The sequence below is a fragment of the Gobius niger genome (genome assembly GCF_951799975.1).
Source record: "Gobius niger genome assembly, chromosome: 9".
Taxonomy (NCBI): domain Eukaryota; kingdom Metazoa; phylum Chordata; class Actinopteri; order Gobiiformes; family Gobiidae; genus Gobius; species Gobius niger.
Window position 1 is genome coordinate 2990873 of NC_136860.1, and position 26386 is coordinate 3017258.

The window sequence follows — 26386 nt, forward strand, 5'->3', positions numbered from 1 at the left end:
CTTCCACACCGGACGCTTGGAAGGGGCTCTTGCCTGAAAAATAACTGCTGTTTGGAGGCTATCTCTTTGCATCTGCCATGCCCTATGGATCTCTAACTATACCCCCATGGACGACACCAGGATCTGCAGGAGCCCATACGATTCAAAGACGGACATTATCTGTGCAGGTGGACAATGGTTTTTCGAGGTTACCCGTTAGCTTGTTATAATCGACTACAGCTCATTGTTGATGAAAAGTCTGTAATAAACCACAAATGTGTAAAGCCAGGCTCCGTGTGTGATCATCGTAAAGGCTGCTTCGAGTAGTTGCTGCTTTATTGACGTTATTTGTGCATAATATGCTGCCTGTTTTCAATGAATGTTGTGAAGGTGAAGGTTGTTAGCTTGTCGCGGCTAATAGTGCCTTAGCTCCGGGAGAAACCACTCGGCTACGACTCACTGTAGATGAAATGTGAGCAATAAACTACACAATCAACAAGCCAGGCTCCGTGTGTGATCATCATAAAGGCTGCTTCAAGCAGTTGCCTGTTTTAGTGACGTTTTCAATGCATAATATGCTGCTTGTATTCAGTGAATTTTCCCGTTAGCTTGTTGCGGCTAGCTTGTTAGCTCCGGGAGAAAAACACTCGGCTATGACCCATTGTAGATGAAATGTGAGCAATAAACTACGAAATCAACAAGCCAGGCTCCGTGTGTGATCATTGTTAAACGGTTCTTTATGTGTGTGGTGGTTTTATTGACTTTATGTGTGCATAGTTCTCGTTTTCACGTGATGACTCGAGGTTTAGCTTAGCATTAGCTTTCTCCGGAGGCTCTGTGCATCATCAAGGCCCAGCGCAGAACCAGACACTGAAATAAGTGTTCTTGTCACCGGTTTGAATCCTGGGTGTTTCGGTAACAGAAACACTGATGTGTGTCTTTGTAAAAGTCTGCTGTGGCTCCGGTTCACAACACATGAAGCTAATCCTCCATGATGACTCTGTTTACATCTTAGGGCTAGACACTGCGGGGAGGGGGTTCTGCTGAGGGGCAGTGGTTGGTTACTCGGCTGGTGACGAAAGGTCGGAGGCGTATCCTGGAGGTCGAGGGCGTTTCCTGAAGGAATCAGGCGTTTTATCCCTAAAATGGCCGCCATCAGAGTTTCTACAGATTACTCGAAAATACGTGAATGTGCTAAGGCAACACTTCAGGCATGTTTTTAATGAGGGAATGACTTAATAACATGATGTAAAGCTTGAAAAAGTCGATTTTGCATAATACCCCCCCTTTAATGTGCCTGAACTCATTTTCTTATCTGCTGTTCTGTTTTTGTAACATTGGGCCACACAAAACCAGTGATGGATTGCATGAGTGTTTGCTGAAAGCTGATGCTTTAGATCAGGGGTCTCAAATTCATTTGGAGTGGGGGCCAAAAATGCAAACCCAGTGTTGGTCGGGGGCAGCAGATGAAGCCTTTTTTATTAAGTCAATTATGATTCAGAAACTTTTTATTGTTTGCTATAATATACACTGTACATTTTTAAGCTTCCAGAGGTTTCCAAACATTTGCTGAGCTTCTACATTAGAAGTTGCAGACTTAGACAATGAGTGTTTCTGTAAGTGATCTGATTTTGATTCAGGGCATCAGTGAATGATCTCTCAGAGTCAGGTCCAGTTGCTGTTTGTGCCTATTTAGAAATAAATGCAAAACGTACAAATGTCATTTTAATGTCGTGTTGAAACTAAAACAGGGCCTGGAGCTGATCATGAGCACCAGCAAAAAGCTTCAGCTGCAAACTTGTTTTGTACGGTGTTAAATCCATCAGTGAATGTGTCGACTTGGACACTCTCCAAAGGCCATTTTCCAGACTCTGCTGTGTCTGAGATCGGCTCATGTAAATAATGTGGAGTCACTGACCTCAGGCCTTTTCTGACCTACAGTTAGAGAACTGAGGGGGGTTATATGTTTTACTGTTGCTGTAATTATTTCCAGTACTTTAATACATTTCCATATTCCCTAATACGATGCGTTCACTTTGCAAAGTCATAAAGGTAAGGTTGGTAAAGGTGCTTTTTGTCATTCTGCTGCTGTAACTTTTCCAGCTCATGTTTAGCTGAACAGCTGAAGTTTCTCCTCATGTTCTGACGTCTCCACCTGTTTCAGAAGCTCCTCTCTCTCGTCGCTGCTTTTAGTCCGTTTCTTTGTTGAAACAAGTTAAGTCTGCAGAAGCGCCGCATCTCCTCAGCTCCTTCCCCCCGTCTGATGTTGTCATTCTCAGGTCCGAAGCGGTGCCTCATGGGAAATGTAGTTCTAACGGGTTTAATGCAATTTACCGGCAGACCGCATATAATATGAATCAGAAATCATCTCGAAGGCTGTAAAAAATTACATCACGGGCCGCATTTGGCCCCCGGGCCGCATGTCTGAGACGCCTGCTTTAGATGCATTAGAGAGGAGCGGTAGGTTTATATAAGATCTTCTTATATAAATATACAATAGTCTTTTTTTTTTTCTTTTTTTTTTCTTCTGTTTAAACCACCGTGCTGCTCAAATGAAAGAATAAATGAACTTTTCTGTGTCCAGCCTTTGATTTAATAACATATTTCCCTCACAATAATCCTGACTTTAAACACACTGGAGTCCACAGTGTGTCAGCTCTGACAGAAACATCATCATCATCTTCACCCCGGTACGACTTCTTCCTCCTCCTGTTTACTCTCTTTATAGAGGTCAGACCCACTCCCTCTCTCTCTGCTCCTTTTTGCACATTCAGGAGGAATTCTTCTGTGGGCGGGCGGGGGGTGGGAGGGGAGTTTTTGCGCGTCTTTCTTCCTTTCCAAAGTTGCTCCATCTGGTCCACAGCTGAAAACCATTATCCTCCTTCGCTTCCTTCAGTCCCGCTCCGCTCTCCACTCTCCACTCACCGCCGCCGCCGCTGACCGTGAGTATCTCCACATCTCTCTTTGGGATTTTTTGTTATGTTGCATTTTCCGCACGATTTGAAGCGTCACATTTCGCAGATAGCGCTCGCGAAGGCTTTTCCGATACGTCCCCCCCCCCCCCCCCCCCCCCCGGAGGAGTTTACGTCGCTACATTTTGGAAACAAGTTGTAGAAAGAGGGAGTGTCTTTTCGGGAGCGGAGGAAAACAAAGCTAGTGTGCAGAGACCGAAAACTGGAGCGAACCGAGACCGACAGAGACTAAACTAAATATAAATAAAGCCTGGTGTTAATGCATCAGACTTACCAGGGTTACAGAAAGTCAAATTGAATGATATCTAAGCATATTTGTTCATATTCAAAGCATTACCTTAAATCCCTGCAGGCATTCAATGAAAACTTCTTTGAAAATACCAGCATTGCTTGATCTTTTGCACTTCAACATAGTAGAAAATGCTGAAATCATGATGCAAAACACATTTATCTGCATGATGTGTTGGATATTTCATGCATTTTCCACAAATGTCTGCACAAATTGGTTTAAATTCCTCGAAACTCCTTAACTTTACTTTTCTTTCTGCTGCCGGATCTTGACATTTGCACACCTTTGGACTCTATGTTTTGTTTGTGGCCAGAAATATCAAAAAAATCAGGGGGAAAGGGGAGAAAACCTTTTGATCATACTCTCGGAGGAGTCTTCGTCTTTCCGGAAAACAGATCAAACTCGTGGGTCCTTTCCTGGAAGTTCCTCAGTTGTTTGGAAACCTCTCGGAGCCTGGTTCGAGTCTGTGGGAAAAACACATATGGGTCACATTAGAGACGAAGTGTCATGTAAATAACACTCAGACCCAGAGCTGAACGTCCTGCAGAAAAGAGCGGTAGAGATAGAAATGCACAGTGACTTAAACTGAGACGAAACAAGCTTGTTCTCTCTCGCCTTCGAGGTTTTTTTATTATTAATGTAATCATTTCACGTGTTAGAAGTGAACAATTTCTCTTTTCTTAAGTGCATGTTCTATCGGTAAAATTGTATAAAGACAAACCCTCAAAATCAGCAAACATTGTCTTCATTTGGGCACTTTTTAGGTTTGATTTTATTGACTTTCTCGGTGCATATTTCTTGTTCTCACATGACTGAGCTCAGCTCGCTGCAGCTCCGATGGGAATCTTCTGTTCTCATTCTCATTAGAATCAGAATCATTTTTATTGCCATTTTTTGTAAAAACAGGTTCACAAACTAGGATTTTTTCTCGGTGAAGACGTGCAATATTAAACACAACAATATATAGCACAGAGTTTAGATTGAAATAAGCTATACAAATTTAAACAATAAGGCTATAGGAGCATGCATAAAGAATATTAAAATAAATAAGATGAAAATGAAGAAGTAAAATATGGTAGACAACAACAATTGACGGGATTGGTTTCAAATATAGCGTTGGTGTATATATTGATAAGTGGTGCAGTGGATCTAAGTGTGGACATACCACACGGTGCAATAGAGCAGATTACAGTCTGTCTTGAGTTATTAGGTCTCTTTATCGTTCATGAGTCTGACGGCGGTGGGAAAAACTGTTCATGTGGTGGGATTTATGGGTCTGGGTGGACCGTACCCTCCTGCCTGAGGGGAGAGGGGTGAATAGTCCGTGTCCAGGGTGAGAAGGGTCAGCTGTGATCCGACCCACACGCCTCCGGGTCCTGGACTTGAACAGGTCTTGTAGAGATGGAGCTCACAGCCAATCACCTTCTCAGCAGTCGGTGCTTGTCCCGGTCTGTAGCGCCGAGGAACCACACGGTGGAACCCATCCATCCGTGTTAGAATATAGTGCATGGCTTTGTTGGACAGTGGCATCTCCGTAGTCGTTGACCGGAGCTTTGTCATGATGCTCCTCCTCTGTCATCTGGGGTGCCACAGGGATCCCCTCTTGGCCCGGTCCTGTTTTCTCTTTACATGCTGCAGCTTGGGTTCATTATTGCTAAACAGGTCATAAAAGAACGCTCCAGTCTTGCTAATAGTGTCTTTTATGAATGAAAGAAATACTCCCTGGATGAATGAGATCATTTTGATGTTTATATTAATTACTTTGTTGCTGTTTTGTGATTGCATTGCATTGATGACAGGGGCTCAACTGTGCAGACTGTAACAAGGACTGAATTATTCATCAATTCTGCCTAATTTTCCATGACTAAAGCACAGCAGCGTATTCCGCCGGCAACGTCTGTTAAAGTTTTAAAGTTTTTCGCTCCTGCTTCATAATTTTTCGAGAAGACTTCGACTTTTTGAGCCAACAGGCAGCGAGCTCCATTGCTAAAATGTTTTATCTGCTGCCTCATAAATGTATTCCTAATGAATGGACTGAAGACATGTCTTAGCGACGATGCTCCTGCTGTAAGTCCATGCAGAGCACAATGCTGCGATGATAAATGGCAGAAGAATGAGCCGATGTGGCTTCATGTCTGGATTAAGAGCAGCATATTTTGATGGTGCGTTCATCAAATACCAGCAAATTATGAAACCAGGGCTTTTTTTCGCCGAGTAATGTAACCTCCATTTTTAAAAGAAAAGCAGGGCTGAGCTGAGTGCGTCCGTCTGAAGTGAGGGAGTAAGTAAGTGTTATATATGTCATTGTATAAGTGTATAACAAAATAGTGTTCAGTTGTTAGTTGCTGTGGGCCGACCTGACCAGTGTGTTTCTGGAAGTCGGGGAAACTGTAGCACCCTGAGGAATGTACAGACCTTTGCAGATTTGACTTTAGATACAAATTAGACTTTTTGTGAGCTCTGATACACGTCCTATGGCCACTAAGTAACACCTGCCCCTAGAGGCCATAAGCGCAACTGCAGGTGTCTTAGCAAGTTGCAATTATTTAACTCATTAATTGTCCGTGAGAGTAAAGAAAAAGGGACAGAGGGATATTGTTCATCCAATTGCACAATGGAGATCATTTTTTTCCACTCAAACTTGGCTGTAAATACTGTTTAAGTGGCGCTAGCTCGCAGTTAGCATTGCCTGTTAGCCTGCTTCTTCTTCGTGATTCCATTAGTGTGTATTGGTGACTCCGACCCGTAGGCAGTCAAGTTGCAATTGTGTTTTTCTGGCCAGAGACACCAGGGGGGAGATGAAAGACCCCCAATCATCCCATTAACACTTGTGTCACCCCCAGAGGGACTACGGAAAGAGTTTATTAAGGTAAACAAGTTACTAGTAGTTGTCTTTCTATTTGAGTATCATTTGAAAGCTAAGACCTCTTTTTGTATTTTTTCTGTTGTGCTTTAGTGGCTTTCTTTTCTTCTCATTTTTGTTGCTATTTTGACACCATTTTCAAGAATCTTTTAGATTTGGGTAAAGCCAAAGTGGAGAGAATGTGCTCGGGTTCAGGTGGGGGCTAAGAGTTTAAATGGAGTCCGGGATTCGCCAAAATATCCATATTTTGTAGGAAAAGGCTCAGAGCTAACGGCATTTCTGTGATTTCTCTGCGTTTAGCCCGAGGTGCGGTCAGACCTTACTGACCTACAGACCTGTAGCAACACACTCATGCTCTCCCCCGGTGTTTAAGCTCTAATCCAACTAAAACTCTTCAACAGAGGCTGATTATTTGTGTTGATGTATGTGTGGCTAGTGGCTAAAGGCTAGGACGCTATGCTAGGATAGGTTATGGGGCTTTTGTTGAGAAGACTGTAAAACACCATCAATTCAACTCATTTGTGGTCATTTTAAAGGCAGCTTTATATGTGTAGCTGATGTTTTATTGACTTTATTGGTGCGTATTTCTTGTTTTCACATAATTGAACTCAGAATCTTCTGTTCTCATTCTCATCGCTGATCCATCCTTGTAGGACTAGTACGAGTGGCCTTGTTGGACAATGGTATCTCTGAAGTAGTTGACCGGAGCTTTCTCGTGATGCTCCTCCTCTGCCCCACTGTCATCTGGGGTGCCACAGGGATCCGCTCTTGGCCCGGTCCTGTTTTCACACAAGTTGTCATTCCACTTTTCCACAGATGATGTCCAAGTTTATTTACTGTTGCTCTGCTTTGACTCGCTCCAGAGATGCCTTTCAGACATAAAACAATGGCTGGCACAAAATGTTCTCCATCTGAATGAGAAAAAAATCTGAATTTGTTATTGTTGGCTCCGTGGATGTCCCTCAGACTCAGTCCAAGGAGATGGGCCCAGTCCGCGAGGCAGAAACCTGGGAGTTGTTTTTGACTGAGAACTGAAGTTCAACCAGCAATTACATGCTGTAGTTAAAGCCAGGTTTGTTTTTTCTTAAGCCCTTTCTCTCGCGTAAAGACCTCGAGAGGGTGACTCATGCGTTTATCATTTCACGGCTGGACTATTGTAACGCTCTTTTCTGGCCTCTCACACTCGTCACTTCATTGGTTATCGATTCATCCACATCTCTGCCATCCTCTCCATTTTCGTATTGATTTTAAAATGAGAATGTTTGTTTTTGAAGCACTTCAGGGCTTCTCTCCATTATATTTATCTGAGATTTCAACTATACATCGCCCCAGCAGAGTCAACAGGGGGGTGATCGTTCCTTCACTGTTCCCTAAACTGTGGAGCAGCTGCCCCTCAGTCTGTGTGTTCTCACGGACCTGTCTCGGGTTTAGTCCAGAAGCTGGAGTACCTGGAGGAAACCTACACAGACACAGGGAGAACAGGCAAAAGGCCCGTCCAGGTGGGAATCGAACCCTGGACCTTCCAGCTGTGAGGCACGAGCACCAACACTGCGCCGCCTAAAGACAAACTATAGCGCCCAATTGAACTTCCTGGTAGGGCTGTGCAATTAATTGAAAATCAATTATGATTTCGATTATTACACTAAACGATTACAAAGTAGCATAATCGAGAAATACAGTTATTAAGGACGCTCTCCTGCTTGTCTATCTAAAGCGCAGAGAGACTGTGCTGTCACAGTCCAAATTTGAATGTTTTCTATGAGTAGCTCCTCTTGTAGCGACACTGGTAAATGCTGAAAGGAGAACAGAAGCTGAAAGGAGAACAGAAGTTAAGATGTCGATCATATCCTTGGCCCAGATGCTGGTTGTGCAGAAGAGTCTAAAACTCTTCACAAACAGAGTGTGTTTGTTTCATTTCATGCCTCTCGGATGATTGTTTTTGTTCCCTTCACATTTCACATGCTAATGACAAATGCTTTGGTCCAACATTAAAGGATCTGTATCTGCTATTTTAGCCATCCCAAAGTAAAGTATAAGCATTTATATGATATATTGTACCTCTACCACTATGCAGTACTCATTTTTGTGAGAAACATAAGTATTTTCTGGGGGTATTTTTCAATCCCGGACGACGCGATTAACTCCGCCCCCTCTCTCCGAGCTAATCTGCCCATGCATTATTAGCAGTAAGAAATAAAAATATCACAGCAATAAGTGAAGTTACTTCACAATGCAGTTATAAGGAGTTGACGTCTGCAACACAGCTTCATAAATGGCTAACACACACGCTAACACACACGCTAACACACATGCTAACACACACGCTAACACACATGCTAACACAATCGCTAGCACACACGCTAACACACGCGCTAACACACACGCTAACACACACGCTAACACACATGCTAACACAAACGCTAGCACACACGCTAACACACACGCTAACACACGCGCTAACACACACGCTAACACACGCGCTAACACACACGCTAACACAAACGCTAACACAAACGCTACCACAAACGCTAACACACACGCTAACACACACGCTAACACACTTGCTAACACACACGCTACCACAAACGCTAACACACACGCTAACACACACGCTAACACACTTGCTAACACTTGCTAACACACACGCTAACACACACGCTAACACACACGCTACCACAAACGCTAACACACAAGCTAACACACAAGCTAACACACACACTAACACACACGCTAACACACGCACTAACACACACGCTAACACACACGCTAACACACGCACTAACAGGTGTTTGGATTGACTCTCCGCTCTGGTCCATCAGGTGTTTACATTATGGGACTCGCGTTGGTTATAAAAGTGAATCCACTTTGATTCTGGTGAAGTTTCACCAAACATCCATCAGAGACACACAGTCACAGAAAAACACTATTCTGGTGATAGTCGCTGAATCCCAGAAAGAAATTCCAACTTCTGGCGAGTGGCCTCTTCTTTAGGAAAGTTGAATAAAGCCCTGAACCTCTCAGCCAAACACGCTTTTCTCCGTGACATTATCGTTAGGTAAGAAAAAAGAACAGGCGTGTCCAGAGAAGGTTAGAAAGAGCTCCTTCTTCACAGTTTTCGGTGCAAACATGACGTCTGTTCAAAAGTTGACTTTGCATGATACAGGACCTTTAACAAACAGCGCTCTGTGATGATGTCATCAGGACGCGGCTCGGTTTGCTTGGGCAGGTGTGACAGGGATCTCTCGACAAACAATAGCTCCCGGGTTTTCATGGGTTTTGGCAAATCCTGTTCGAGTCAGGCTAGTTTGAGATTCCACGTTTCCCTCGTTCATTTCAGCACACTGAGCGTCTCGACTGTTGAATCACTGTTTTCACACTAATTATATCAATATTCCAAGTAACATTGCACAAGTACAAGTGCAGGTGTGAGTTAAGTTGAGTTCTTTGCATTTTCGTATTTCCTCGACGGCTGAGCTTTGATGAACTCTCCTGCTCTGAGAACAAACCCGCGGCGTTTCTGTAATTAAAACCATTGATCTTCCACAAACTGCATTTTACCTGAAGCAACAACGGATTCTGGAGAAACTTGATTCCGCCGGACTCCTGAGTGGTCATTCCCCTCTCCTGCCTCGCCGCTGGAGGTTGTGGGTTAAACTCCCGGACTCCGCTGTGGGTCCAAACCTCACATTCTGGAGCCGTGAGTCAGAGGTGAAGAGTTGAGCCGTGGCTTCTGCTGCTCTATCATTTACTCTGAACCAGCGCCGGACCAGAACAAGGACACATCGGTTTTATAAGACAGGGTTTCCGCGGTCAGAAGATTAATTGTGCTCAACGGTTTTTACTGCATACATTCATCAGAAATACAAGAAGGTCTAAAACTTTAACATTTTACACAATTTGTCCAATTTGGTTTGGAGCATTCCCCGTCCTTCGTCTGTTTGATTGAATACAGAATGAAATAAGGGCTTTGTGGCATTGAGAATGTAGTATTTAGGCATTAAAGGCATTAAATATGACTTGTTGCCTCCAGTAGAAACCCTGTAATTAATATAGGACTTCTTGTCATTGGTCGTCTTGAAGCTCTTTCAATGGAAACTAAACATCAAGTTAGAAATCTAGGAGTAATCATGGATTCAGACCTGAATTTTAACAGTCATATTAAGTCCATTACATCAGCGGCCTCTTACCACCTAAAAAACATTGCTATAATAAAAAACTGTCTCCAGTCGGTTAGACTATTGTAACGGTCTGTTCACTGGCCTCCCTAAACGAGCTGTTAGAGCTGCAGTTTATCCAGAACGCTGCTGCTCGAGTCCTGACAAGAACCAGGAAATACGACCATATTAGTCCAGTGCTCTGGTCTCTGCACTGCCGTCCTGTCGCTCAGAGAATAGACTGTAAAACAGCTCTGCTCGCTACAAGTCTCTTCATGGTCGGGCACCAAAGTCCATCTAGAGCAATGGGTGAGGAACGTGCTTCTCTATGGTCCTTAAGGCGGGAGCTGACATTGCTGTAATACCGCCCCCTGCTGGCCAGGGGCGACTCCAAGAGACACTTGCAAGCATTGATTCTAATGGGACGTCACAATAACGGCTTAAAAGCCTGGCTCCAAAGAGTTTTTCTTTTTCTAAAAATCGCTATGACCCATGTGACCCATGTGACCCATGTGACCACGCTGGGGTGGGTGAAATATTTTGAACCATGCTGGTTTTTGTTTGAAAGCCCGAAAATTGGAAGCATTTTACACTGCACTAACTGGCTCCAGCACCTGTCAATCAAGCTCTGGAGCCTGTGGAGGCTCCGCCCACCCCACGAGTGCAGGGCTTCCCGCTTTTTTGCCCTTTTAATTAACAGACTGTGTAGGAGGAGACAGAGCAGCCATTCACACACAACTATGAATGGGGCTGAATGAGACCTGCTCATATTTACATATTATATTTATGATCTAGACAGAGGAAAGAACAAGACAAAGGGCTCAGGAAGACAATGGTATAACTAGTTTATGGGGGGAAGGTGCTCTTTGGACTAAGACTCAAAGGAAAAACAAAAAAACAAAGGCACTCACATCATAATTCACTCTTTACATTTAAAAAGACTTCATTATGCTGGGCTGATGAATCAAACATATGCTGGTTTTCTTCCACGCATGTCAGATCCAAACAATCCTTTGTCAAGAAGTGTTTCTTTTACATCTCTGACATGATAGAGCCGTATGAACCATCTCGGGCCCTGAGATCCTCAGGGAGGGGTCTCCTGGGGGTTCCCAGAGTCAGGACTAAACACGCTGAGACTGCGTTTCAGTTTCTGGAACAGCCTCAGTGTTTAAGTCCAGGCTGAAAGGACCTTTTACCTTCTGCCTGTGGTAACTGACTCTGCATAACTTCAAATCCTAACAACGCCGTCCAGGAAGTGACTTCCTGTTTCGATCCAGCACGCCAAATTAAAAGCACACAGCTCGTCTCATTGATGAGTTCAGCAGGTACTTGCAACATCACAAGAATATAATTAAATACCCACATTTGAAGTGTTTTTTGTCTGTTCATAGTTAGGCAGACAGAAAGTTGAACTAATGAATAAGATGGTGCTTTTATTTTGGCGCCCTGGATTGAAACAGGAAGTCACTTTGTGACTTTGTTATGATTTGAAGTTATGCACAGAGTCAACTGACTGTATTTTAACACATTTTGCATAATACATACACAATTTAAAAAATGTACATTTTTTTATGAGTTGTATCAATTGATTTGTTTTATTGTTGTTATTGTTTGTGTGTTTTGGCTGTTGCTTTGAGACACACTGAGTTGCCTTGTGCAGTAAATGTGCTGTATAAATACAGTTCCTCCCCTTCTTTGGACACTCAAAAACACTTTAACCTCCTGTATCTATTCACTATTGACCAAAGCACTTTTATCACGTGCTCCCGCCATGATCAGGAATAATGATCAGGAATAATGATCAGGCTGCACGATGTGAGAAGAAAATACAATATTAGAAAAGCGTTTCTCTGCAGCCGCGGCGCTGCTCGTCTTCCCTCTCTTTCCTTCCTCACTCCCGCTGTGAGCGCAGAGAACACGACATGACGTTCAAGTTTTGTCAGGATCTGAACTTAAGTTTGCAGTGAATTTACTACGTTTGTACGAACAGGCTGTGTGTAAAGTCTCCTCCGTGCGATGCATCATCTGTCGCATTGGCCACATTTCTATAAGTCTTCTTCCTCATCGTTCTCATTGAATACGGCTGTTCTTTTGTCAGCTGCTTTAATGCTTTCAGCCATTTTCCTGATGAAGGTCTCAGGACTGAAGCATTGACCTCATCCTAATAGACTGTGTTTGCAAGGTTGGCAGTGTGCGGGAAGTGTTATTATTTTTACTCATGTACACTGTGATTTTCTTTCATCTCCTGCTCACCTGCCTCTATAATTGATGTTCGAAGTTTCTTTTCTCTTTTCTGTCTTTAATAAAACAGCGGCGCAAACGCTGTACAATGCCATTCGATCACAATGGCCTCAATGCGGTGTCTTTCAGAGCAGTGAGGCCCGACGTACAACTCGTTATTAGCCGTTGAATTTCACGTAGACTTATCTTCATTTTTATCTTCATCATCCATCCATCCATCTTCTTCCACTTTTCCATTGCCGGGTCGTGGTGTAGTTGTTGGAGCTGCCCAAATCACATGGCACCAGCCCCTTATGGCTCCTCCTGCAGGTGGTGGGTCCACAGGAGGACGGCCTCACGATTCAAACCGGGCCTGTTGGTCTCTCATCATCTGAACCGCTCTTTGTCTGACCCGTCTCCTAGGACCTGTTTGCCATGTGAGACCCTACAAGGGGCACGGAACAGAGCTCAAACCCCTCCACCACGTTAAAGGGATATTTCAGGATTTTTGACATAGGGCCTCATTTCCTAGTTATCCATAGAATCATGTTTGGAATATAACTGACCTTGCATCACATGAATGATTGCATTTTGAGGGACTATTTTCTATCAGATCACTCCGCCGCCGCGTAGCTTATACAACCACGAAGCTGATGCTGCTCAAATATAAGTTATTTTAAATGCAAAATGGTTAAAATTACTCTATGGACACAGACATTTATATGGTTAGTCTGGTGTAATAAGTGATTTGCCTGAGGTGCTCTGTGGAGCGGGTCACACTGCATGAATTACAAAAAAACAATATCTCCAGAAATCAGCAACAGTCTGGATAATTAGATAATTAATAATTAGGAAATGAGGCCCTATGTCAAAAATCCTGAAATATCCCTTTAAGGCGGCGGTTCCAGGACGGGCATCTTCATCAACTGTTTGAAAAAGCAGACGCAACAATAGCTGACGTAAATCAACACGTATCATGAATGAAAAGGAGCAGAAAGAGGTAATAGCTTAAATCTGCCTCGTATCAAAACAAAAACATGATCAGTTCCAGTTCATTTGCAGCGACGCCGCTCCGCTGGTTCAAGACGTGCCTCCATTAATCCTCATACACAAATAAAACAGTGCGGTTTGAAGGAGGAGCAGGAGTGCGGTGTCAGAGTCACAGGAACCAGGACGACGACTGTTCCGTGGTCGAGGCTGAGGATCTGAAGCGCGTTGACCTGTATCTCGAGGCCTCTCCAGTGCGACCTGGACGTGTTGACCTCGCTGAAGAGGCAGCGGGAAACACGCTGCAGTTGTTTGTTTGTGGAGACGAGGCCCATTGTCTCTCCTGAAGAGGCGTAATCTCACCGTGGACTGTAATTATTGGTTAGAACGTACAGTTTGAAAGCGATGAGTGTTGCAGACGAGCACAGCCTGTGAAGAGTCTGTAAACAAACAAACAGAGTGGACAATGGTGCATAATTGCGCCGTTTAAAGCTCCGTTTGGAGACCTCATATATTTTTACATGTTATAATTAGAATAATGCATAGAAAAGACAATAAGGAGTGAAACGCTGGGCTGGATAATATTCACAGACTCTTAAGCCCTACGGTCCCAGTCACAGGCTGAGAAGTGAAGAAGGAAGTCATGGAGATTCTGCTTTAGACAGAACTTCAGACTTCGGCTGGATATAAGAGTTATATCATATTCTGAAACTCAAAAATATGGTAAAAACAACACATATAGGAGAAATAATTATTACAATAACAAAGACATGATTGATGCTTATCAAGGTTGAAGAAATCTCCATATATATGATCTGCTGTAGGTCATGTGTGTCCCAGTTCCTCCGAGTCGTGGTGGGTCATGGTGGGCCATGACAGATGTGGACAGGACTGTGGTAGATCTACTTTTACTTTGGAGAAAATAGTTACTATAGTAACTGTTGAAGAAATGAACCTCATGAGCTTCTTCTGTAACATCTGTCCACATCAGTCCTGCTGCACCACGACTCAGAAAGTTTGTTAAAATACAATAAATTGCCATAGGCAGCAGTAAAAAGGTGTCCTTTCAGCCTAGACTTAATTAACTGACGTTTTAATTATATGTAGGATTTTTCACACTTACTACTAAGGAATACTTGAATTTCAATATTTCATTGCTACATCCAGCAGAAGTGCAATGTTCTAAAGCAGAATCTCCATGACTTCTTTCTTCACTTCTCAGTCTGTGACTGAAGAACAATGAGGCCTCAGCCTTTTCACTGGAAATAAAGAGTTCACTATTTAGTGTCATGTTACTGTGACTCACAGTGTCTGACCTACAGTGTAACTCTGAAGCCAATCAGATCACAGAGACTCAGAGTGGGCGGGGCTCAAATGTGACCAAACGCCAAGATCTGAGACTAAAATAATAAACCCAGGGCTAAAGAGGTTAAGTTCTTCCCCCAGGATTGTGACCTGCGGCTGAAAGAGTTAAATTCCTGCTGTGAGCGTTTCGTTCACATCCGACCGTCAGACCCTCCCTGAGAGAGAAGAGACGGGATTAAAGTCTGGACTAAACCCGGTTGTAAATGGCAGGTCTGAGCCTGGACTCTGCAGCTGAAGCAGAAGCCGCCCGGTTTCCTAACGTCCAGTCGACGCCTGGACTCCGTGTGTGCGAGCTCTGCCGTGAGGCGCCTCCAGACCTGGACTGAGACAGGAAGTCATTAAAGTGTCTGGCCCCGGAGCCGTCTGTCAAAACATGACGTCACCGCCCTCTCCAGCAGACACTCGCCTCGTAAACACCATCACACACAGGTATTTGTTTCATTACGGCGCTGCAGGTCAAAGGCTCAGATCTTCGTTTTAATGTCAAACTAAACAAGATCCAAAATCTCTCCGAGCAAATCTTTGTCAGACCAATTTGTCGAGGCGCTGACAAATCCCTCTGAAAAAAACTTTAAATTGTTCAGTCCAAGTCTCTAGGTGCTATTTAAGTGGAGATGTTGTCGCCACGATGTGAGAAAATGGCCCTTGAAATTACAGTTTCCCAAATAAATCTATGGAGAAACATTGAATCAGTGCAATATTTAAACATGTTATTGTGAAGGTTAGATTCTTTGTTTGTTTTCCAGGTAAAAGTTTATATGTTAACCAATTAAGCCCCGCCTTAAAGGAACAGGCCACCGTTTTAAATACTGATATATGTTCTTACCGGAGCTTAGACGAGTTGATGCAAAACTGTCTGGTCTTTGTGCGTGCGCTCAGTCACACAATTGTTGTTAGCATTTAGCCGCTCCCAGCCAAAGTATAGCTCCAAACTGTTCCACGTTTCCCCTATTTAAATACAGTTATGTGAGCCTTTACATGATCCAAGTCTAGCTACACAAAATTAAACATTTTCTAAGCGGGTAAAAATGTTATTACGCCTTACAATATAGTGCCCCTTTTAATCTGCTTTTATTTGCTGGGAGCGGTTAAATGCTAACAACATTTGCATCAATTTGTATAAGCTATAAAACGGTGGCCTATTCCTTTAACCGGGCATATTTTCTTCTTTACCTATCCTATACCTTACCTATATCTTACATCGGTTTTGTAGGCCTTAGCTTTCAAATGAGGCGTGACAATATCCTATAGGCTCTAAGCTCCAGTCGAGAAGTTTTTAGATTTGGGAAAAGCTAAACTAGCGAAAATGTGCTTGGTTAAAGAGACTAGATAAAGTTGGCCATTTTTATACTCACTACTGCCACCTCAGGTCTTACTTGTAATTGCAGCTTCTATATTAAGCTCGTGCATGACGGCACTTCAGAGCTGAAGTAACACCTTTCTGAGTGACAGGATTTTAGAGGCAGTTGTGGTGAACAGGTCTGAGCTCATTCTACACATTAGGACATGGAGGAACATGTAGAGCAGGGGGAGGGAGTTCTATCGGTGTATCAGTTTTGTTCAGCGTCAAAAGACCAAGATGCTTTACCCTCCAAGTAAAGCATCACTTTACTTTCTACATATGCCAGTGTTGTACATCATATACACTGGAAAAATGTCCATTTTAAATTATATAAATTGCTTAAAATCGCTTGAATACATTTTTTAATGTTAAATTTGAGTCGGTTTGACGCTCAGATGAAAATGCTAAAGCCAATGGAACAAATAGAAATCCCACTGGAAATCAGACAAATTAACTTTTACTGTAAAAATTATTAACTTTTCACTTGAAATTATACAAAACAATCTGAACTAAGAAAAAACTTGTGCTTGTTCCATTGGCAAGAATAGTTTTCATCTGCTCTAAGGCCAAACCAAATCTACTCAAACTTTAGATTTCTCTTAATTCAAGTAGATTTGAGTCGTTTCTTCCTTTAGATGATTCTTCTTTTAGGATTATGGCCTAAGACATTATGTTTTTAAGACAGCATTTTTCACATTTCTAGAGTACTTTAACAGGCATTTGATCTCTGATTTGAGTTTGATGATGGAGGGCCGGTTTTGGCACCCGGGCCTGACGTTGACTACCCCTGCTGTAGGGGGAGGAAAATACTCTGTATAGTCCCTTTAAGGCGGGGGTTAAGACCAATTTGGCCCCAAACCTGAAAACTGAAAATAAAAAAGAGAGCATTGCCTGTTGTGTCCCCTTAAACCTGGGTCCATCCATTAATTAGTTCAATGCTGTAAATACTGCCAATTTTTATGCCCAAAATGCATTATTTATTATTATTTTTATTTTTTTTACATGAAAACCTACAATGACCGAAAATTGATTTTTACGCCATTAATCTTGAGTAAAAGTTTCAAATTGATATCTCTCTTGCCTTAAATCCCCGAGTTACTCTTCCAGATGTTTTAAGCTGAGAAGTCGGTGCAGAAAGAGCATTGTTTGGTCTGATGTTTACTAAAGCGTATCCAGACCCACCACGTCCGTAAATAATGCAGACCCTCAGCGTTTCCAGCCCTTTGCTCACGGCTCTTTGTTTTGTTTGCCTTTAATGGTGCAAACTGTAGAGTCCTGTCATCCTTATGTATTCAGCGCCGCACTTATCCCGGCGCCGGCGTCTGCCAAGGCTCGCTTTGGCACCCGCCCCGAGCGAAGCTGCTGAGATCTGCACAACCTCGGCCTCTCAGCGCTTCAGGATTAGTCACTGTTCCTTCACAGACCGGCCGCCACAAAGAAACGACAAACCTGAGTTACAAACATCAAACTGCTCTTGGACAGAACAATATTTTAAAGGTTTTTTCCAGATGGATTTTTAATATCGAATTCCGAGCCTGATTTTATTGAATTTTGAATCTAAAAAAAACCTTTATATACAGTTTTTCCCACTGATAAACAGCTTATTTAACCTCTAACCCCCACATGAACCAAGCACATTTTCTCCAGTTTGGCTTTACCCAAATCTAAAAGCAAAAACATGCTGGAAAAGCAACCTCAACGCAATAAAAAAGTGACAAAAATGAGATGCAAAAGTGAAGAAAACACCAACAGAAACAGGCCAAAATGGGATAAAAATGTGCGGGAAAAGCAGCAATAGCACAACAATAAAGTAAAAGTAAAGAGTGATGGAAAAGCAACAAAAAAATCATCAAGACAAAGCGACAAAATGTGACAAAAATGCGTAAAAAATGGTAGGTCCCAGCTTTCAAATCAGGTGTTGCTCTGGCTTATAGGATTCAGCTCCAGTTGAGAAGCTTTTAGATTTGGATAAAGCTGAACTGGGGAAAATGTGCTTGGTTAAAGCTGCCTTAAGCGATGTCTTTTATTCATCAGTAGGTGGAGTAGTGAACTCTGCACCCCCCCCTCCCCTCACCTGGCCACGCCCCTCCCTCCCCTCCACACTGTTTAGACCACACGCTGCTCTGATTGCATTCAATGAGCTACGGAAATCTCGTTAATCAAAGTAATCATTTAGAGACTTACATTTATTTGCTAAAAATGCAACTTTCATGAGAGTCTGTCACTTTTTTGGACATTTAAAACATAATAATTTCCTTTAGAGCTAAGTTTACAGCGCAGTACTTTTTTCCCACAACCCTTGAACGCCTCAGCCTCTGCTCTGGTGCTGCTTTGCTTTGTTTCAAACATTGGCGACGTCTACACATGTTTGTGTTCACATGGGGGGAGGGGGTGGATCTATTATAATAAACAGGTGAGGGAGGTGCAGGTGCAGCGCTGGTCTTCTTCTACAGTCTGCTAGTGTGTCGCACATGGTGGCGCCTCTCGAGGAGCTTATTGGTAATGCATCGGTGCCGGAGGTGAAGAAGATCCACAATCCTCTCTGAAAACGTTTTTGAAACCAATATGTCAAAATAAAACCTTCACCACCAATTTAAACCTCATGGTTCAATCCATTATTCAGATTCATAGCCGAAAATATGGGAAAGATTATGTGTATTTTTACGTATACAAGGCCATGATTTTATGAAAAATGACATAAAATGACTGAAAACTGGCAAAACATTTTTCCTCATATTTGTTTCAGATTAATGTTTCTCCATTTAAAAAGTTTCCATATGCACCTGCAGCGTCTCGTGTTTTGAACCTGACTGTGTAGAGCTTTTGTTCGTGTTGTTCTCTCATCAAACCCAGACCAGCGTTGGCGGCCGCTCACAGAAGCTCCTCGTGTTCCCGAAAAGCTCCTGGATCAATACCAATCCATACTGCATTTTCTAACCAGCAAAGTGCCAGACAGTGATGAAGATAAGTTTGAGAATATTAGCACACACCTGCAGGAAGCCCAACGCCCTCCAGGGGGGGCTGCGAGCCATGCAGGAGCTCCAAACTGTCTCCACCATCTTCTGAAGAGCTTAGCTTCTGTGTGTTTTTCTCCAGTGAACGGGCATTAGCCAGAACAATAGTAGGGATAGAAGCTTGTGCGGCTTCGCTCTGAGTCTTGCCCGGATACCTCCTCGTTTGTCCATTTTTTGTTTCCTGTAGCGCCTCTTAGTGCCTGTTCAGTGTTTCAGAAGAAGGAATTTGTCGATCTCATGAGCTGCTGTTTGTTCACTTTTAAAAACGCTGGGTCCCTCATGGCTCGTACAAACTCTCTGCCGTAAAAAATCTGCTGAACCTCACAAAAACACGGACAAAAGTATATAAACAAAAGTAAAACGCTACTGTACCAAGAGAGAGGGAAGTGGCATCTCCACTTTACAGACTCAGCAGGAGTCTGTAGGGCCGAACTTCACTATTGTAGCCTCAAGCTAAGACCCATTTTGTTTAAATGCCAATGTGTATACATCAGTGGTTCTAAAGTGGTCCGGCTCCGAGACCCGCCAATACCTTAATGACAAGCTGCCAATAATATTAATTTTAACAGACTCCAGTGTGTTTCTTTGTAGTTTCAGATGGAAAATATTGAAAAATGAAGTTCCCTATACGCTCACGACCCACTTTTGAGTCCCAACCCACCAGCTGAGACTCACTGTTTTACATTATATATGACCAAGTGGGATGTTCTGACAGGACATTAAAAAAGACACTATAAAAAGATGCTTTCTCACATTTTTAGAGTGCTTTAACAGGTATTTGATCCCTTATTTACATAATTATATTTCTCAAAATCATATTGGGGGCCAGAGGTTCTGTGCTGGAGGGCCGGATTTGGCCCCTAGGCCTGACGTTGCCTACCCCTGCCATACAGTATCATAACATCAACAAAATAAAGCCACCTTGGGCTATTTTTGCGTGACAAATGTGCCTTGGTTGCACTTTTCTTCGATCATAGCACCTTGTCCATGACTCCTGCGTCTTCAACTAAGATTAAGTTTGACTTTTTTTTTTACATAGTCTGTCAATGGGCTTTGAAGGAAGACCGAGAATCAGTCACACTACAAAAAGTAAATATCAAGTACTGGCTTAAATGAGGAAATATATCTTGTTTTGAGGGGTTTTATATATAGATATAGAATAAAATATAGACCTTTTTCCTGATCTGACCGAGATTATTTTGCTAGTTTGAGGACGTTTCAGATGGTTCTATGGTAAATCTCACTTGAAATAAGAAAGTAAAACCATTTTTCTTACCCCATTGACAAAGAAACGTCCTTGAAATGAAGGCGAAATGTATTGAAACGAGTCAGAAACATCTCAGAGCAAGAGAAATAATCTAGGTCAAATGCCCAACTACATCCTAACAAGTCAAAACAACTGAAATTTGGATTATTATGCTCAAATTGAGACATCTAAACTAATCTGCACATTTTAAGCAACAGGTCATGTACTACAACTACTACTACTATTACTACTACTTCTACATCTAATGGCAAAGTGGGTGTTTGCAAATATTTTATCACTTTCTAGAACTAAAAACTGTCTCTCTAAATAAATATCCCTGACTTTTCCGGTTATTCGATCTGAGCTTGTTGTGAGTCGTATCTGCCCTGATGTCCTCGGGAACTGGACTTTTCTCATCACAGTTATGATTTCTGCGACTAATGGACAGTGTTTACTCATAAGTTTAGTGAAAGTAATAATCTGTGCTTGTTCCGTGAGGGAGAAGGAACAGAAAGTACACGACATCATTAATCATTCGGGCTCATCCTCTTCGTTTCGTCTTTTATCGCTTATTCTGAACTAAAGTCTGGGTTTTATTTCTGGGTTTTGAAGTGAGTGTTTTGTGTTCTGCAGGTGGAACATTGGCTGACTTTAGGAGGAGGATCGCGGACCGTTTCCACCATGAACCGAGCCTTCAACAGGAAAAAAGGTGAGACCGACACAGCGGCTTGGAAACGGTGTTGTTTGTAATCCGTGAGGAGGGAAAAGCACTTTTTAACGCATGTTTTAACGTTGTTCTGTTCACTTTGGTTGTTTCTTCTTCTGCTCCTGGAGCTCGATCTGTATTCCCTGGATTTAACAATCGTTACTCCTTAAAACTTACTTTACTGATCACTGAATTTTAGAAGTAACTAAGTTCGATTACTAGTTACTTTGTGAGTTGTGTAAGATGAGTCTTTTCTCCAGATGACGCTCCTGTAGTTTGGTACGACGACCACTAGAGGGCGCTTCATCACAGCTTTGATTGAGTCGGATTCAGTTCATTGTGTGGCTGATGTTCACCTGGGGCTGTGGCAGAATCAATCGACTCTCTGCTGCCCCCTCCTGGTGGGACTTTCTCTGTGAGTTTGTGCCATGCCCTGACTCCAATTGTTTCCTCAAATGTGACGTAGTGTTTTGAAACTTCGTAAAATTGTCAGCACCGAGTCTACAACAAACCTATTACAAACTCAAAATAGTGTTTCTACTATTTCAAGAGTGTTGAGAGTTGTTTATGTTGATGTGCCGTGAGTGTTTGACTTGTTGCTTTACACTTTCCATCACTTCTGAAACTCGGGACAGACTAAGGACAGACTCGGGACAGACTCGGGACAGACTCGGGACAGACTCGGGACAGACTCAGGACAGACTCGGGACAGACTCAGGACAGACTCGGGACAGACTCGGGACAGACTCGGGACAGACTCGGGACAGACTCGGGACAGACTCGGGACAGACTCGGGACAGACTGGGGACAGACTCGGGTGACACTCAGGACAGACTCGGGACAGGCTCGGGACAGGCTCGGGACAGGCTCGGGACAGGCTCGGGACAGGCTCGGGACAGGCTCGGGACAGACTCGGGACAGACTCGGGACAGACTCAGGACGCAGCTCCAGGACACTCTTGTAAAAGAGATCTTTCATCTCAATGAGTTTTCTCCTGGTGAACCTCTTAACCCCATCTCAACCGAGCACATCTTCTCCAGTTTGGCTTTACCCAAATCTAAAAGCTTCTCGACCTGAGAGCCTATACAGCCTATACACCAGGGAACGCCTCATTTGAAAGCTAAGGCCTAAGCTCTTTCCTCGTTTTGTTGTCAGATTTTTGTCGTTTTTGTCACGTTTTCGTACATTATGGTCACATTTTTATGGCTTCATCACAGTTACATGACACAAAAAAGCTTAAAGCAGCAACAACACTACAATAAAGCAATGAGAACATGACAAAACCCAAACAAAAATGTGACAGAAACGCGACAAAAACAACTAAAATTAAGGCCTGAGCTTTCAAATGACGTGCTACACTTACAAGCTTTAGGATTTGGGTAATGCTGAACTGGAGGAAATGTGCTCAGTTACGGTGGAGGTTAAACTCCAGGCTGATGTGTGCGCTTGAATCATTTGGAACTGCACAACAGTCTGGGGACCATGGCGGAAATCTTCGCATGGATTTGGGAACCAATCACAGAACGAGACGGCAAGATGATGACGCGCTATTCGATATACGGAAGCTTGTAGTTTGTTTTACGGATAAAAATAAGATTATTTACGGATCCAACATGACAGCAGCAGACGCGACTCCATCTTTCGACCAAGCTTTAGGCCGTGTACTAAAAAGTTTAGTTCGAAAGTTTACAGGGGGTACGTCATACGTGATCTGATACGATGATACGATTGGCTGTGGCTACGTGCAGACGCATGAGAGACATTCAGCACAATAAACGGCTCTGGACGATCGTAAACCACACCTCTATTACGAGGAAATGAACTGGTGTCCCCAGACTAAATATCACTTGTGATTTTATTCTAGCGTTAGCCAGGCTAGTAGGTTAAGGGGTTAGATAAAGAAAAAAAGAATGTACTAAGGAAAGTGAGAAAATGGAAACTCACGGTGACTTAGAGAAGTAACTGTGATTACATTTGGAAATAGTTTGATTACTTGTTATTGTCAGATTAGAGTAAAGTGTAAGTAAGCTCAAATATGAAACACAAGACTTTCCTCTACGTTTTTAGGCCCATCATCCATCGCCAACTTGTACCTTTCCGCCATTTGCTATCATTTAGTTTTCACCTGTTGTTTCCACTGATGCCTGCAGAGGGCGCCCTCAGCGTTTCAAACTCCCGACCAGCCCAGCCTCTCTCCTACTGTCTTCTCCTCACATTAAACCGTATTCCAAACCAGCACTGAGGTCCCTGAAAGAGCTTCATCTGGGGCTGAATCAGGACAAACCTGTGAGTGTGACTTTTATGAACGGCTCGTGTTTCACAGATTAACTGCTGTTCTTTGTGCCTGACTTTACCAGAGAAAAATGTTGCAAATATCGAAGTGTTTGAGCGGATTGTAAAGATAATCTCCTTTCGGTGAACCGAGAGAGAGCAAAGTCCACACTCTGTAAAGACTTTCCAGGTTATGAATGAAGTTTTGAAGGAGTTTGTTGTTGCAAAAGGCGTAATCTCGTCCTCTTGCCTCAGGATTACGGCGCGTGGTCACAGTAAAGCCTTGGACTGGTCATTTTAGGTTTAAATATCAAAAGTATGTGAGTGTTCAGAGCCGGTGCGCAGCTGAAGTCTCTGTCCAGCTGTGGCGTCCAGATGCTGCTGTGGATGTAACCGGTTTAAAGGTGTGTGTAATTCACTCAGCGGTCTGCAGGGGGCGGCGTGAGGAGAGACGGCAGGTGTGACTTTGGACACGCGGAGCTCCAAGGTCAGCAGAGTCTGACGGGACAGACGCAGGCGCATAAATGTTTTATTTAACAGCATCTGAAAGTGAGGAGAAAAACGGCCAAACAAGGTCAAAGCTGAAGAGAAGGATTTAAGCAGGTCTAAGATTCAGGATCAAACCCTGAAACTACTCGCGTTTCATTACTATCATTGTGTTGGTGCAGCAGTTACAAAGATTTGCTCACAGGGATTTTGAATATTGTTTAGTTTTTGAATAAACTATCATTTCCGGTTGTTTTTCTCGGTTCAGAAGTAAAAAAAAAATCAGACAGGAATTAAAAATAGAAAAATCCCTCAGAAAAATATTGTTGAAGTCAACATATTGTTTAGTCCAAGACTGTAAAGATTTAAATGTGTGGTTTTATTTTGTGACCTACAGTGGACATATGTCATTTTCTGTCAGGTGTCCACACTGTCATGACGTCCTGATGACAAAAGCAAAAAGAATTCAACCTGGACAGACTCAAACAGACGAAAGCAGCAATTAGGAACATTTATTGACATGTATGTTAGTTTTGGGGATCAGACCCCGGCGGTAACATCCATGAAAGTCAGTTTGGATGAACAGCTTGTAGTTAGGGACGTCTCTCCCGGAGCCTGGACACTGGTGGTGGTATAGGAGACCCGTGAAGATGCAGCAGGGAGAAGCCGTGGACGGAAGAGGTGGAGATGGGGCGGAGGTGGGTCGCAGCACAGCTGGGAAGCGAACGAACTACGATTGCTGGGGCTTAAAAGCGGGACCGAGGGCGATGATTGGCTGCTATGGAGGTGCAGCTCTTACGCTGATGGCTGAGGTGGAGGTGTGGCCTCTCAGAAGCGATCATTGGCTGGAGGTGATGCTGAAATTAGTCTCCCAGGTTGAATTGACACCGAGGCTTCATAACTCTTGTTTTGATCTTGTTGACTCCAGTAACGGCCTTCATTTGGGTCGAGCCTCCTCCAGCCAATCAGATCCTCAGTGCTGGAACTTTTTTTTTAGGTTGTCCGCTTCATTTTTTTCTTCGTTCAACCTCAGGATCTTTTCAGAAATCCAAAAGGACTGTTTTACACGTTTGTTGCATCAGGACAGCGTGAAAATCTGACAGAAAATGATGCTGAACCCACAGTTTTGCACAGATTTGGCCTTTGTCACCTTATTCCGGAAGTTCCCGTGGGCGCCGCCATGAATTGTGCCCGCCCCTTTTCTCCTATCAGTTAACATGGGACTGGAGAAGTCCAGATAAAATCAGTCACTACAAGAAAACAAAGCCGTTTTCAGGCCGTGCAGAGAAACGGGGCAGTGTTGAGGTGTTGGTGCAAATGAACATTGAACATTTTACACAAATCAATCCACTAAACATCGAACATTTTCCCTCGTTCTCCGCTTAAGGCGAGACACTGCAGGTGAATAGGGAAAAAATGTATATTTACAGATATCAATTCGAAACTTTTGCTGTAGATCACTGACATAAATGTGAGAAATGCAAGTTTTCTGTCATTTTATCTTTTCATATAAGAACAAGGTGTTTTATGCCTAAAAATGCCCCAAATTTCCCATCTTTTCGGCGACGAAATCTGAATAACGCATAGAGCTACATTCAAATTTATGGTTTCATTTTATTGATAAATGAGTCACCAAGACTTTCTCAGAGCGGATTTTGGATTTCTTGTTTAGTTTTAAAATAAGCTGTTTTTTAGTGGAAAAGTTTCCAAAAATGTAATTTTCGCCTTATTTTTTGACATTCAAAACTCAATAAATGGGGCTTAGGGATTAGATGATAAAAAATTCCTCTGAAAAAATCTTCCAAATATTGTTCAGTCCAAGGCTGGAAAATGTTAAGTCTTTAGGTCCGACTGACGTGGACATAGTGTCGCCACAATGACAGAAAAATGTGTTTTGAGAAAAAGGCCCTTGAAATTGCGTTCTCCCATATAAGTCTATGGGGGAACATTGAATCAGCGTAATATTTAAACATGTTTTTGTGAAGATTAGGCATATTTTTGGTTTCCGGGAGAAAGCTTGTATGTTCAGAGACCAATTTGGCCCAAAACCTGAAAACTGAAGAAATTGAGTTTTGCCTGTAGTGTCTCCGCTTAAATGAACAGACTTCACTCTCTACAGGAAGTGTCAAGACAAAGCAAGAAGAGGCAAAAATGGGCAGGGCGGGTAGATGGTCTTAAACTTTTGATCAGTTTATTTCCTTTTTTGTCTCATTTATATTTCTTCATGTTGCATATTGAAGTCCTACCTGGAACCTTATTATGATGGAACCATGCAAGATGTGCTTTTTGGGGTTAAATTAATCAGGCTGGGAACTAGAAATGTAATAATCTCCAAATCTCATCAAGTCAGGCAAGTAAAGTGTGGAGTCAAACATGGAAGGAGTCGTTTCAACGTGTTGGCAGAACATTACCAGCCACTTCCACAAAACGCTGTCCTTTTAAGAATAGAAACGATTTGCAGAACGATGTTTAATGAGAGTCGGTCCGTAAAG

The 26386-nt window shown here is 42.9% G+C and overlaps 1 protein-coding gene across 3 annotated transcripts in view; it reads left to right on the top strand.

Annotated features, from left to right (window-relative positions):
* Positions 1–26386, top strand: part of gulp1a (GULP PTB domain containing engulfment adaptor 1a) — a 136129-nt gene that overhangs the window by 41118 nt on the left and 68625 nt on the right. For all 3 annotated transcript variants that reach the window (XM_079562963.1, XM_079562966.1, XM_079562964.1), the window contains exon 2: positions 21065–21140. In XM_079562963.1, the coding sequence (XP_079419089.1) occupies positions 21113–21140 (28 nt within the window). In that variant the 5' untranslated portion in view covers positions 21065–21112. The remainder of the gene's footprint in view (positions 1–21064; positions 21141–26386) is intronic.